Source organism: Myxocyprinus asiaticus, chromosome 31, assembly GCF_019703515.2.
Source record: "Myxocyprinus asiaticus isolate MX2 ecotype Aquarium Trade chromosome 31, UBuf_Myxa_2, whole genome shotgun sequence".
Classification (NCBI taxonomy): Eukaryota; Metazoa; Chordata; class Actinopteri; order Cypriniformes; family Catostomidae; genus Myxocyprinus; species Myxocyprinus asiaticus.
The window spans coordinates 34583175-34597984 of NC_059374.1; the positions used below are offsets into that span (position 1 = coordinate 34583175).

Sequence of the window (14810 nt, forward strand, 5' to 3'; positions counted from 1 at the left end):
AAATATTAACCATCTCAGTTTAGGGTCTGCTGTCTACTGTCCTTAAAACCAAAGCTTATCTATAATCTAGACACAAAGTACAGGCACAGAATCAAAGGTACAATCTCATGAACAATTATGTCACTTTACATCTGTAACTACAGATATGAATTGGGTGAGAGGCTTTCACACATGCTACATAAGGTGAAAGGTTAAACGAACAGGAAAATATATTTTACCATTGTGTATTACAGTCACCATATCAAAAATCTAAAATTACATTTAAAATAAAATTCAGAAATGTTAAGAATAATAACTGTATCACACTAAATGCACAAAACATCAGAGACTAGATGTTTTTTTGTTTTTTTTAGATACATATTCCAATTATAAAATCCAGGCCAATTGCAATAAAGTCTAAATACAAGATCTCTACTTGCAAATGTTAATGCATTTTTAATGTGATAAAATCTTCACGTTCCAGAAACTTAATTATAAAGGGACCAAGTAAGGAACCAAGAACAGCTGGCTGTCAACAACTAATTTTCATCACCTGCATTGGAGTAATGAGTAATATTTACTTTTCATCTAACACATGAATGCTGTCTGTGATTCTGGGCAAAGTACTGGGGATATTCAGCTCTAGTGCCACCCTCAGATTATGTCCCACATGGTAGCACAGGACTCAATGAGCCATTGAGTCTCAGCATTATGTGAGACTGCATGCCATGTCACTCAGTTTATCAGTGAACTGTGAATGTCTGGGCAGAGCGGACAAGCTGTCGGCTAAGAAGCAACGCCAAGACAAACAGTCAGCCGAAACAACCGAACCAGCTTCTGTCACCACAATACTTCACAATGTCTTCGCTCACAGTTAAATCTGCAGCTCAATATATTTTTCATGTCGGACAGCATGCACATGAGGAATCAGGGAAAGAACCCAAGCGAGCTTAGTGTAAACATTTGAAGTGGTCACTAATTGGAGGAATATACTTGGATAGTTCACACATAACATGTACATTCTGTTTTGTAAGTGTGTTTTTTTTAATTTTTTTTAATAACTTTAAGATTTGATGATATATATATATATATATATATATATACTGCAAACAGAACAATTATAGGCTAGTTTTTGCGTTGCTTGGTGACATGCAAAACTTGATGCTTTGGCTTCTTTTCAAATTATTTTTGTTGGCGGGAAAAAAAATATACAAACTAAATGGCAAAATTCTGTCTAAAACCAAAACTCATTTGGACACATGTATGGTTTCACACACTTCACACAGCAAGAGACATCCCTCAGACTGGCCTGGCCTGGTCTGGCCTCATCCAATACTCACACTCACACACACTCACACTCACACTCAAATAAACACACCTACAAACACAAATGGCTGATTTGCTAGACATTGTTGATATTATTGCAGGGTCCCGGGGGCGCTCGTTTTGAGCCCGGTCTCCACATCCTGGCCGCTCTGATTCTTTTGTACGCACTCCAACCTGCACGGCCGGGGACTTCCAGAGGCAGGAGAAGATTTATGAAGCCACCGTGGCCTGGGGTTAACCCCTGCCGCCTTCCACCATGATGATTCCTTTTGAAAACAATAACATCCAGTATCTGCCTCCTCTGGGACAGCCCGCAGTGGTGTTGCAACGAAATGTTTGTCTTGACAACTGCTGCTGTCTGGATAAACGCTAAACATGTACCACCACTGTATCCTGAACTGCCGATATTGAGAGGTTACACACTGTACATAAACACACATGCTACTGCACCCTTGTGCTACAACTGAAAGCTTCGTTCTTTTTTCTTTTTATAACTTTTCTAACTGAAGTTAAAAAACCAACAAAAAAAAATAAAGTGAGGTGGGTAATATATAAGCCACTTTTCCATCACCAAAGGAATTGCAAAAATAACAGCTGTTTTCCCGAACACTACTGCCATCTGCCATTGGTGGGTCAAATTGAAAGTCCCGCTCCAAACTCACACCACTGGTTGAGCCAGTGTTGCTGTGTCGGGCTGGTTTGGGATGTTAAAAGAAACAGAGCAATGTATTTTTTTTGGGGGGTGCTGGGGTTGATAGTGCCACAGCACTACGGTTAGTGTTGGGAACCAAAAAAACGGTTCTTGTTTAGAACCGTTTCCATTTTTTCAAAAATACCGGAACCGTATCACTTTCATGACTTTCGGTTCCATTTACGGTTCTTTCACATGAAATTTTCCACCGATGCAGAATGACCTTAAAAAACATTTGATCTAGAGGCTTAGGTGTAAATGCTTACATATGATTTTCTTTGCAAAACTAACAAACAAACAAATTAAAATAAATACATAAATAAATGTATTGGATAGAGAAGGTAAAGCAGCCAACGTGATACATGGGAACTCCTTCAATAATGTTTAAAAAGCTTCCCAGGTAAATACTTCATGAAATTTATTTTACATTTTTTATTACTTTACCATCGTAAACAATACAATAATAAAAAAATTCATAGGCATGTCCAGACTTTTGACTGGCAGTGCAGTTATTTACAACAGAATAAAAGCTGAATTTCCCAACAGATGTATCTGTCATTGCTCACATCTCATCTGTCTGAAAGAATAAAGACCTTGATTAAACCCTAATGTAGCAGCAACTATGACCCTGTCCATCGGGCTGCATCAGAGTTCTTGAATGGAGTGTTGAGCTGAGGTTTTGGTGGAGCTCTTTGGAAATTAAAACATCTGGGGATCAGAATCACTGTTTGTCAGTCTGCATGAGAGAGAGCAAACAGACCAACCACTGCTGTCAGCAAGCTGGCCACATCCTACAGTATCTCTCTCCTACTGACTTCAGAAACAACAACGCTAGTGAGTGTAAAGCCTCTGATTATGTTTAATGATTGCACACTAGAAAAAATACACTATAAGCTAAACAATCTAATTAAACTCTGACCATATCTGTACAGTGATGAATATAAATTTGGCTTTCTCTTCTATTTCTGTCCTTTTCTGTTATGCAGTACATTTTCACATCTTCATGTATATGGCTTAAAATATTGGATTAGACTTTTAAAAATTTTTAAAGAAGGAAATCATATTAGTTACTTTTCTTTGAGCACATTATCACAATTATGGAGTGGAGTGAATTTTAAATAATTACATTTCTTGGGTTTGAAAAGAATTTGCCATTTTTGTCATGTCACTTTCGTTATATCCCTTTAACTAACAAATGCTAGTTCCTTAATGATATCATCCTTCAGTAAGTGACATCATTTTTGTGGGAAAACATCAGTAAGTATTTGCAATGGTAAATAGAAAATTTATTTAATTATTAAATATAAAAAATAAAATATAAAAAAATTATAATTCTAAATAAATCAATGAATAAATAAGCTGGATGGTAAAAGAAAAAAAGCCAAAAAGAGCCTAGCATACATTACACCCCAAATTATTATCTTTGTGAAAAAATGTTGTGCTTAGTAGGCTTGGGATCGATGCTGTTTTCAACTATTGATAATCGGAAGATTTTCCCAATGATTATTGATATACTATATATCCGGATTTTTTTCCCAGAATAAATAGGGCTGCACGTTGCACAACAGTCTTAAACTGCATCCCAAACGACACACTATACACTATAAACTTACAAAATGTACTATGCACTCAGCCATGTAGTGTATGAACTTTCAAAGTGTAGTATCGTCTCAAATGGAACACTTAACGTTTTTTTACAACACAGAAGCGTTCGTGGTTTAACAGCTGATGGAAGTGACATTTCAAACCCAAGCGTCGTGTTGCCGCTAGCTTTAGTGCGCAATCCAGCCTCAGTTTAACACTTATATCTCAGTATTATACATATTCACACACAGGGTTGGGAGGGTTACTTTTGAAATGTATTCCACTACAGATTACAGAATACATGCTGTAAAATGTCATTTGTAACGTATTCCGTTAGATTACTCAAGGTCAGTAACGTATTCTAAATACTTTGGATTACTTCTTCAGCACTGGTAGATTTTTTCACTTGTTTTGACTATAAAAACTCTGCCAGTACAGTAAGACAAAATACACATGTTAAAAATACATTCTCTGAAAATCCTAAATATCTTATACAGTGTTATTTCTAAAACTAGATAAATCAAATTGATCTTGTTTTAAGGATTTTTAGATATTTTTACAGGAAAACAATACAAAAATTATTATCAAGAATAAGATTTTTGCCCTAATATCAAAGGTCTTACTAGAAAAAAAGAAATTATGATCTAAAGTGAATTTTCTTGATAAAAAAATATGATCGTCCCTGGTAACGTGCATGTAAAATGGTTAGAAATAGCATTTTAAAGGGCCAGGGTAGCTCAGTGGTAAAAGACGCTGGCTACCACCCCTGGAGTTCGCTAGTTCGAATCCATGAGTGATTCCAGCCAGGTCTCCTAAGCAACCAAAATTGGCCTGGTTGCTAGGGAAGGTAGAGTCACATAGGGTAACCTCTTCATGATCACCATAATACTTTTTCAATGTAACTGTATTCTAATTACCAGTGATTTAAATTGTAACTGTAGTGGAATACAGTTACTTATATTTTGTATTTTAAATAAGTAATCCCGTTACATATATTCCATTACTCCCCAACCCTGTTCACACAGCATGGTATGATGGTAAAGCATTGAACTTTACTTTTGTAAGGTGCTGTCTTTACAGAAGTTTTGCTAGTTGTCATATTCTCCATTATTTACAATTGTTTTGCCAGATCACCATCGCTACAGGTATCTCCGCCCCTTCCGTTATGTACAGCATGCTGCGAGCATTAAGTGCACGGAGTGTCCAACATTCCACACTCCGTTTTGACAGTTGAAAAAGTGCATCATCCGGGTACTCATAATACACTTCTTTTTGTTGCATTTTCAGTGTAAACATACTACTCGCACTACTTACACTTCAAAATGACGTAAAATAGTACAGAAGAGTGCGGTTTATGACGCACCTCTTGTCTTTTCAAACATATTTCTCAACACAACTTTGGTAAAGTGTGAGCAGCAGAATTAATTAAAGTGGGTCACGCACCGGACGCGTCTGGCCAATGACATGGCGCGTTCTAAAAATTGGAACAGTTATTTTCTATGAAGGTATATATGCAAACACCACAGGCTCGCTGTCTCCGGAGACTTTTAAAAATTCTGCAACGCCACAGAGCTTAACTCGCATAGTTTTCCATTTAATTCGACCCAAATCATTATCAAAGGACATAGATTATTTACTCTAGTCATTACTAGATGATATGTTGTGTATAAGTACCTTTCATAGAGCCTACACAATATATTTTCAGTTGCAAGTATGTATTTTTGTGGTTTGACAGCTTGAATGAAAGACCTAATCAATACTACATACAGGGAAATTGCATAATATACGTCACCATTTCTATTGTTTAGTTTGTGCAGTTACACCAATTTTATACACTAACTTGCAAATTCATCAACATCACTTTGTTAATTCTTGAAAAAGTACGAAAACCTTCATAACTTTGGACTGTCATCAGCTCATAATGTGTGTGTGATATCTGTCCCTTGTTCATGCTGCGACTGGCTTAAGTAAATGTTATGTCGCCACTTGTGGTCTCCCAAAGTGATTACGTCAGATGAGATGGAATTCAACTGGCAGTGAATTTGAAAGCACCAAAATTAGGCTTCTAATTTAAATGTCGGCCGATGTTTATATATATTGATGCCTAAAAAATGTATCGCTAAAATAACGTGCCGATCAATAATCAATATATAATAATCGACATTTTATACATAATGGCAGCTTTTGGTGACCACCTCTTCAAACTTCATGAGGACGCAAAAGTATAATTCAGAAGTCTAATAAATTATTGTATGCGACTCATGCCTTGTTCTTAAGTCATACAATAAGGTTTGGAGAGAGAAAAAATTTATTGTATTATTTAGTGAAAATGCTCAACGACCATTGATCTCCTGTGAGCGTTCATGAGAGTGCATGAGAGCAGCAGTTCACGCATCCCCCGCTCGTGTGATGGCAAGAAACCACTTTTTTCGCTTCAACCAGACCACCAGCAATATTAACAACAGAAAAACACAACACAGCTGCATACAAACCAGAGAACAGAACTTACAAAACATGTCTGAAAAGTTTGAAGTTGACGAGGAGATGCATTTCTATGCCCAGCCTTATTTGTTTGAACTGGAGTACATATGGGGTTATAAAAACACATGGGTGAGTAAACAATTACTGAATTTTCATTTTTGGGTGAACTATCCCTTTAAGAAGCAATTTTGTTATATTTTTATTATTTTACTATAATAAAATAATCTAAAATGTAGAAAATTTAAAAAATAAAGAATGAGTAGGCGTATTAGCACTGGATTTGATCCATTTTATATTCCACCCTGTTAGGCATCCTGTTAATTTTCTTGTCATTGTGTTATTATAAGTGCCTAAGCTTGACCAGTGCATATATCTGAAAGTTTGGTATACTCTTTCATATAAATTTTTCCTTAAATTTGATTTTGAGCTCTGTTTCAAGATACAGAGCTCAATAGGTACAGCATAATAGGAATAACCCATTTCAAGATTTTTTTTATATCAGCTGTATAACCAAAATGGCTCTTTTTATTACAAAAGCAAATCTTGCAGACAGTGCAGTCGTCTGTATTCCCTATATTGCACAATGGGGACCGCAGCTATTTTAATACACTGTTCTGTCCATGGATAAAAAATAAAAAAAACCTTGATCCGTAAAAGGATCCAGAAGACCATTAACCTAGTCCGGGCTAAACCATAAACCCCGTCTGGCTAATGTTGCCAAAACCGACATGCGGTCGGAAAGCCATCCCCGCTATAGTGGAGTGTGGCATTGCTTTGGATAAAGACATGGAAAGACCAAACACTACCAAGAGTTGCAATAAAGGTTTGTAGGCAACTGGAAAATAAGGCAACATGTGGAAAAAATGTGACTGAGAATGACAGAAGAGAGTACAACAGACGCATGCAAATGGCTCATTCAGAGGCAGGCGCCTGGTCAACATCAAAAGCTACCAAAGCCAAGCACTGACTGAGATTTATGAGTATATGAATTTCAAACCATATTAAATGGCTACTTTAGACAGGGGAAAACACCTATGTTACAAATAGGTTTTAAATGTAATCTTGAATTTTTTTTTAAATGTTATTTGAGATGGTTGTGATAAATTGTTTAAAAACTGGGTTGCCAATACTACAATATTCCAAATATTTAACATGCTTATATATTTCAAACTGTTTAACAGATTTGTAGCATGTTCATAGTATCAAAAGAAGGGGTTTTATCTTGAAAGCACTTTAATATGTTAACTAACAGTTAGTGGCTTTTCTAAGTTCTTGACCTTTGGAAGGGAACATGAAATTCATAAAACGATCAAAAAATTGTTCAGATTTTACAATGACACTAATTAGGGTCAGTATAGTTTTATGGTGGTCATATTTCTGCTGTTATGCTCCAAATATTCTTTTTTTTTTTCTTCTCCATGTTAAAATAAAGATTTATAGCTTACAAGTCCCAAAAGAATAGAGTTTAAGATTTTTAGATCATAACTGAGTATGAAAACTATTCAGGGATCATTAACAATAAGGAACTGGGAACTATAGAGCCCTACAGTTAACATCTCAAGTCAGTGGTCAATCAATGAAATCTGAGGTCAAATATTTTTGTATAATGGCTACTAAACTGTATATTTGACTGTTGTCCCTGGCAAACAATCCCCTATACTGTGTCTCATAGCACTCTGTGGTTTCTCTTTTTGTACATACTAAAATAATTTTAACTCAAATAAATGTTCCATGTTAATTTAATGATGTATTTGCAGCTGTGAATTAAAGGGATAGTTCACACAAAAATGATTTTTAGAAGAATATCTCAGCTTTGTAGGTCCATACCATGCAAGTGAATGGTGGCCAGAACTTTGACACAAAAAAAGCACATAAAGGCAGCATAAAAGTAATCCATACGACTCCAGTGGCTTAATATATGTCTTCTGAAGTGATCCAATCGGTTTTTGGATGAGAACAGACCAAAATATAACTCCTTTTTCACTTTAAATCTTCCCTTTCACTTTTCAGAATGTGAAAGTGGGTATTTATAGTAAAAAAAAGATTTAAACATTGATCTGTTTCTAATCCAGAGTGATTATATCGCTTTAGAAGACATTGGCTGTGTCCGAAACCAGGAAAATGCTGCCTCCGGAGGCTGTATATAGAAGTAGGATGCCTGTGCAACCCCACAATCCTGTGAGTGCGGATCCACAGCGGTTAAGCTGAAGAAGAAAAAATGGCGGCCGAAGAGGCAGTTGATAGCCAATATGTGTATAAATGTAAGTTTTTATTCACTTTTCCCTACATTTGATTCCATTTCTAGCGAGAGAGTAGTATTGTAGTTATTAAATATACACTTGGTTATCACCAAAACTCTCTTGATTTTGTTCTAGATTATTTGACCATTGTGGTTCAGTTGGACTGAATGAAGCAGACGTGTTACCTGTAGTGGACACCAGATGGGGATAATCAGCTGCTGGTATCCTAGCAATGATGTGACATTATGCTGCCTCAGTAGCCTTTCCAAAACCAGTTTCTGGAGGTACCTTCGGACGCAAACGCTGTCTGTTGAGTCATTGCCTGATAGGGCAATGAGGCAATAAGACATCTTCCTTTGGTTTCAGACGCAGCAATTAATTTAACCACTGGAGTCGTGTGGATTACTTTTAGGCTGCCTTTATGTGCTTTTTGGAGCTTCAAAGTTCTGGCTACCATTCACTTGCATTGTATGGACCTCATGAGCTGAGATTTTCTTCAAAAATTCTTCATTTTTTGTTCTGCAGCAGAAAGATTGTACACATCTGGGATGGCATGAGGGTGAATAAATGATGAGAACATTTTCATTTTTGTAACACTTTAAGGAAGATCATTTACAGTTAGCCAGTCATCAACACAAAATAAACCCCTTTAGGATGATACAAGACCTGAACCTTTCCTAATCATCCTGTCAGGGTTTATCTTGCAATAATGACTGTCTGAAGAATTTAAAGAATAGAAAGGCCATTATGTCTGGGTCCTTTTAGCCATTAGAGATTAATTACAGCCTTGCAATATCCAGAAGAAGTCATCATGGACAATGATGGGACAGAAAGCTAGACAAATAATTTCCTTTGACTTCAAAAAGAACAAATTGGACACAGGAGACCTCTCACATAAATTACATTTCCGACTCTCTAAGCAGGAACTCCGGACAATGGAAAACATAACATGACAGCCACAAGCACCTCATCACTTTAGGGTCCAAAGTGAAGTCTGGAGAGATGTAATTTAAAAACGTCCTGCCATCGTATCAACATTAAATCTCAAATGGGTGGAATTGGTGTAGCATATGGTAAGAGAACTGCAGAAGCAAAGGGCAGTAGCCTGTTTCCACTTTTTCCAGTGGTAAGAACTGAAGTCCATGCTCTGGCCTCTGACACACTGTGGATGTTTACTTGTGTAAGAGAAGAGGGCATGGGGCAAAGTATTGAGCAACACGCATGTAATAGAGAATGTACTAGATCAGTGGTTCTCAACTGGTGGGTCGCACAACTGTTGTGATAAAATCGCAGAAAAAAACAATGCAAAAATTAAACACTAGGCATACTGTAGTTAGGATAGAAGAATAAATAGGCTTATCAACTTTTAAAAGGGAGGAAAATACGTTTCCAATATCTTTTGTTGTTGATGTCAAATGTCCAATCAAACTCTATTGTGTTTTGGCAAAAATGTATCAGTCCCTTGGTAGAAGCTAGCCAAATAAGGTAGATACCAACATGAACAGGTTGCTAATCCTAAAATATCATGAACAAAACAAGGATAAACATGGTTTGTGCCGTCCACAAATTATTTTGTGTCAAACAATAGGCTGCAGAGAATAATATTATTCAGTCATTATTTAATTTAATACTATATTGATATTTTAAAAACAATACACTTCATTGTCTGATTTAAAAAATATATTTTTGTATACTTTTGTACAATAAACTATTTTGGTACAAGTGCTGGGTATAAATATTGATTTTGAATGATCCGATATCAATTCTAAAAATTCAAATAACGATCTTTTAATTTCAAGCCATTTGTTGATCAAAAACAACAAAAATGCACTCAACCAAATCACTTCTGTGAGATGCTTGCTGAAACGTCTCTATTCTTAAAGAGACAGTACCGTTTTAGCACTTGTTCTGCATATCCATGTAAATACTTGTTTTTGCATGTAAACAATAAACATGAAACTAAATATATGTATATACAATATAGTATAATAAATAATATATATAAACAACAATTTCTAGACATTTTTATTGATAGAATTTGTACATATTTATTAAGCTAAAATGTGATCAAAACTAATGATACAATAAAATTGGTAATATTAATATTTTTGTAATGTATTATGTTATAAGGTCCCTAAGTAACAGCATTAGCTGAGAGAGAATTTCTTTCATATGTCAGTAAAATGGAAACTATAACTAAAATATAGCTAAATGGAATCTAATCAAATGGAATTAAGAGCTTTTGAATTAGAATCTAATTGCATTGGGAAAATCCATATCAATACCCCAGTCCTGTCTGGTACTGTTTCAGGTTGTCAGCTGATGCCCAATGTAAAATCTGGGTAAATCCTGAAGAAAACCCAATTGAGAACCTTCAAAACCTGTCAGTTTTAAGGGCTGTAACATATTATTTTGGTAAATAAAATGCAGGAATTAACTTTGAGCAGGGTTATGCCTTCGTGCTTCCAACAAGTTCACGATCCAACGTCTCAAGAAAGAGAGATGTTGAGAAGTAGATTTACAATCTTATGGTTACAAAGTATGTTTACTGGCAATGCCGTTCTGTGATGGCTGCAATTGAAGGAAGAAGAAAAACACCACAGCTCTCAAAGATTACAGCTGTGACAGTGTTTTCTTCTGTTTGAACACATGTCTTACAAATTTCTGCCTCAACTCTCATGCAACACAAAAGTGTGTCTTTTGCAGTTTCCTACTTCTCGACAGATTGATATTTCAGTTGCAAGCCCAGCTAAAAGAGCATTTGAAGACAGTCATAATTTCCCCTTCTGGATAGCTGACAGAATCATACAGTATATGAATTTGTTTATTGAACGTAGCGGGAAAATCCTGTATATGCACAGCATTAAAGGCATTCACAATAGAGTCTGCTGAGTTCGATCAAAAACAGTCATCAATGACTTACTTTTCCATGTTATGAACAAAAGTAGCAAGACTGATGATGCATGAAGGAAAAGAGGGCCAAAACAGTATTATCATGGAACTTGATTATTGCTACCATTATAGCAATAAAATAACACTAAAATTCTTATTTTTTGATTTAGAAACAAATAATGTATCCTACAGCAGATGAAACTGAATCATCTAAATGTGTAAAGCTAATTCTGAGCAATTTGTGATTGTCTTGTTTGTGTTTATGCGTATGGTTGTGTTGTTTTTCATACTTTTAAATCATTTCGAATTTTTTTTTACATTAAATTTTGGATTTCCCATGATTATTTATAAATTATTTAACTTATACTGACACATAGCGATGTGGATGCACTCAGAAGCTTTACCGTTAGTTTATGGTTACCGATGCTTTTGTGTAAATGCACTATTCGCAGAAAACCATGATTCATTTATTGCATTTATGTGATCTCAAAATGGAGGCTCCCATAAGGCAACCCGCTCCATGTAAAATAAAACAGCTTTTATTAGGTTACTGATATGACTGGAGTCTTCACCTCATGCGAATGTACATTATTTAAAAAAAAATTATATATTTATAATACTCATAATTTGTTTAGGGGTGAAACTTTTTTAATGAGGAGATACTGTGTGCACCTTTAAATAAAAAGTCATTTTAAAATCCATAAGTGAGCTGCACATCCCATTTAAATGTGAATTTTACGACAAGCCGTTTTAACATTCAGTGAAGTACTTTAAAGCAGATGGCCGGACATAATAACTCACATAAAACACATACCATGGGCACATCGATGAAACCAGTAGTATCCCATGTCCACACCAAGAAACGCAAGCCACCACGTCCAAGCAGAATTCCAGGGAAGCTCATATACACAGAAGTTGTTCCAGATATAGATATAAGCTGACAGCTCCATACTTCTAATCATGAGCCTGAGAAAGAAAACCAAAGAGCCGGATTAACTAAACTATACAGTGAGGTAATCTGCAGATAACAACGTGTCATGAAATCTATTTACTGCATAATTAATTGGGAAATACAAAAAAAATATTAGTTTTGCTCTTATGTCATTCAGTTTGTCATTCAGTATGTCAACAGAATCAGGTTGTGCTACATAACAATGGCCATTATAACTACTTGTAGGGACTGAAGGTAAATCAGAGTTTTGCTACTAAACTAAATAGAAGTATTTGTTGACTCACTGAGGGAGACGTGACATCATCCCTGCTGAAACAGACGTAATGAAGTCGTTGATCTTGATGCGAGGGTGGTCTGCTTTTAACCATCCCAAAACAATCTCCAACAACATCAAACCAATGAAGTATGGTGTGGCCTAAACAGCACAGACAGAAACTACGTATAAAAATTAGTAATTGCATAATAGTCACTATGTGGTCAATGTTTTGGAAATACAGTACTTTTCACTCTAGCACTTTAAGTGCCTTTAATAGTTCACACAAAAATAATTTGCTCAACATCATGTTGGTCCAAGACTTTTTTTCCTCTCTAGAACACACAGATGTTAAGGCATATTAAATATTATGACTGAGAATATTAGTCTCAGTCACCATTCACATTCATTGCATCTTTTTTCCATATAGTGAATGGTGACTAAGGCTGTAATTCTGCCTGAGTTCTCCTTTTGTGTTCTACGCAAGAAAATTATATGAGATATTTGAGTAACTCCAGTCAGGCTTCCTAAGCAACCAATTGGCCCGGTTGCTAGGGTGGGTAGAGTCACGTTAGGTTAACCTCCTCGTGGTTGCTATAATGTGGTTCTCGCTCTCAGTGGGGCGCGTTGTGAGTTGTGCGTGGATGCCGCGGAGAATCGCGTGAGCCTCCATACGCGCTACGTCTCCGTGTTAATGCGCTCAACAAGACACGGAAGCAACTGAGATTCGTCCTCCACCACCCAGATTGACGTCACTACGTCACCATGAGGACCTACAGTGCTTTGGGAAGTGGGCATGCCAAATTGGGGAGAAAATAAAAATGTATATGAGGTTGAAACGACATGAGGGTAAATGATGACAGAATTTTTGGGAAACTATCTCTTTAATTTAAAAGGTTGTGTCTTTTTCTGCAAGTGTTGTGCATTTATGTGTATACCAGGCAAAAGTATGTATATGTCAAACTAAGCGCAAATATTCTAGCCCTGTGATAAATGTTCAACATACTGGACCACTGTCATCTCCTTCCATTTTGCTGTGCATTTCTGAAAAATGCGCTAAAAAAGTTAGAAAAGCATGTTTTTAAAACAACTACAAGGTGTCCAAAAACACAGCGCTCCTGGACTAAATTGCGGTGTAATGGTCAAAGACATCTGTCTATGCATTTTTTGCAGACCGATACAAAAACGCACTCAGTGTGAACCGCCCCTAAGAGTGAATGGAATTGGAAGATCCTTGGGTTGTATGATATATAATGCTGTCCTCCCAATGCAATAACTTAAAAGAAATCCATAACCTCTATAATATCATATACATCTTCATATTACTAGAAAGAACAATTCTATTCCTCTGGCAAACATATTGTTTAAATGGTTTGGTGATTCAGTAATGCATGTAACATTACACTTATTTTGTCATTTACTGGTTGTATTTAACTTTGAAGATTTGATGTAAAGGATGTTTTTTAAGTGTACTTAAACTTGGATTACCCATTAAACCTGGAGAAAATCACAGAAGACCAATCAAAAACGTCAAGTATTTGGTGCTGGCAGTACTCAACAATGAGTGTGGGGTCACTCTTTGCAGCGTGAAACTCGAGACTTCTCACATGCAAACACACACACCCTAAAGTTCTGTAAGTGGGCAGGGTGCAACAGTATAGAGTAGATCTACAGGTGGAATGGTAAATGTGTGTGTGTGTGTGTGTGTGTGTGTGTACTGTACATATGAACCAGAGCAGAACAGACCACTTGGGAGCCCCTATCACACGCAAACCTGGCCACATCTGGTTGCAGCTAACAGCTAGCTGCAAGTTCTATGAAATTTATTCTTCTTGCGAACCCTACAAACTGACTTTAATTTAGCCTGTATAAAATTCAACCCAAATAGCTTTTACTCTCACCCCTCTTTTATGGCAGTACATACTGGAATAAGATATTTTCACATCAGTAAGCTGAGCAATTTTCAACCACTAAAATATAAGATTATGTGTGTCTCAATTTTGAAGGTTTGAAAATTGTGTCTTGTTGACGAGTTGTTTTAACTTGTAGCACAATTTTCTCGGTGTGCCATCAACAAAACAATGAGAAACAAAATTAAAAGTGCTATTAGCCAGACTGTAACATATTTCAGGTTTTTAACAAACTATCGAGAGACTCATAATATTTTTATATAAAACTGGGATTGTGCGCTTAGATCTCACCGGGGGGGGGGGAGTGGGGTGCATTTGTGAAGCAGATGTTAGTATTTAAGGTTTTTCTTTAGCTTTTTTGGTCAGATTGTGGATGGTTCGTGTAGCTGTTATTTTTACAAAACACAAATGTAGCCAAATCACCAAACAGATCCTTTTACGGAATGTACTTTAAACTAAACCCTCTCAATTTACACTCTACTAACAAATACTTTTAACAAGT

General features: G+C 36.2%; 1 protein-coding gene across 1 annotated transcript in view; it reads right to left on the reverse strand.

Moving 5' to 3' along the window:
- Window positions 1-14810, reverse strand: part of LOC127421870 (alkylglycerol monooxygenase) — a 57152-nt gene that overhangs the window by 36230 nt on the left and 6112 nt on the right. The window contains exons 2-3 of the mRNA XM_051665054.1: window positions 12430-12560; window positions 12008-12159 (exon numbers count right to left, since the gene is read on the reverse strand). Coding sequence (XP_051521014.1) covers window positions 12008-12159; window positions 12430-12560 — 283 coding nt within the window. The remainder of the gene's footprint in view (window positions 1-12007; window positions 12160-12429; window positions 12561-14810) is intronic.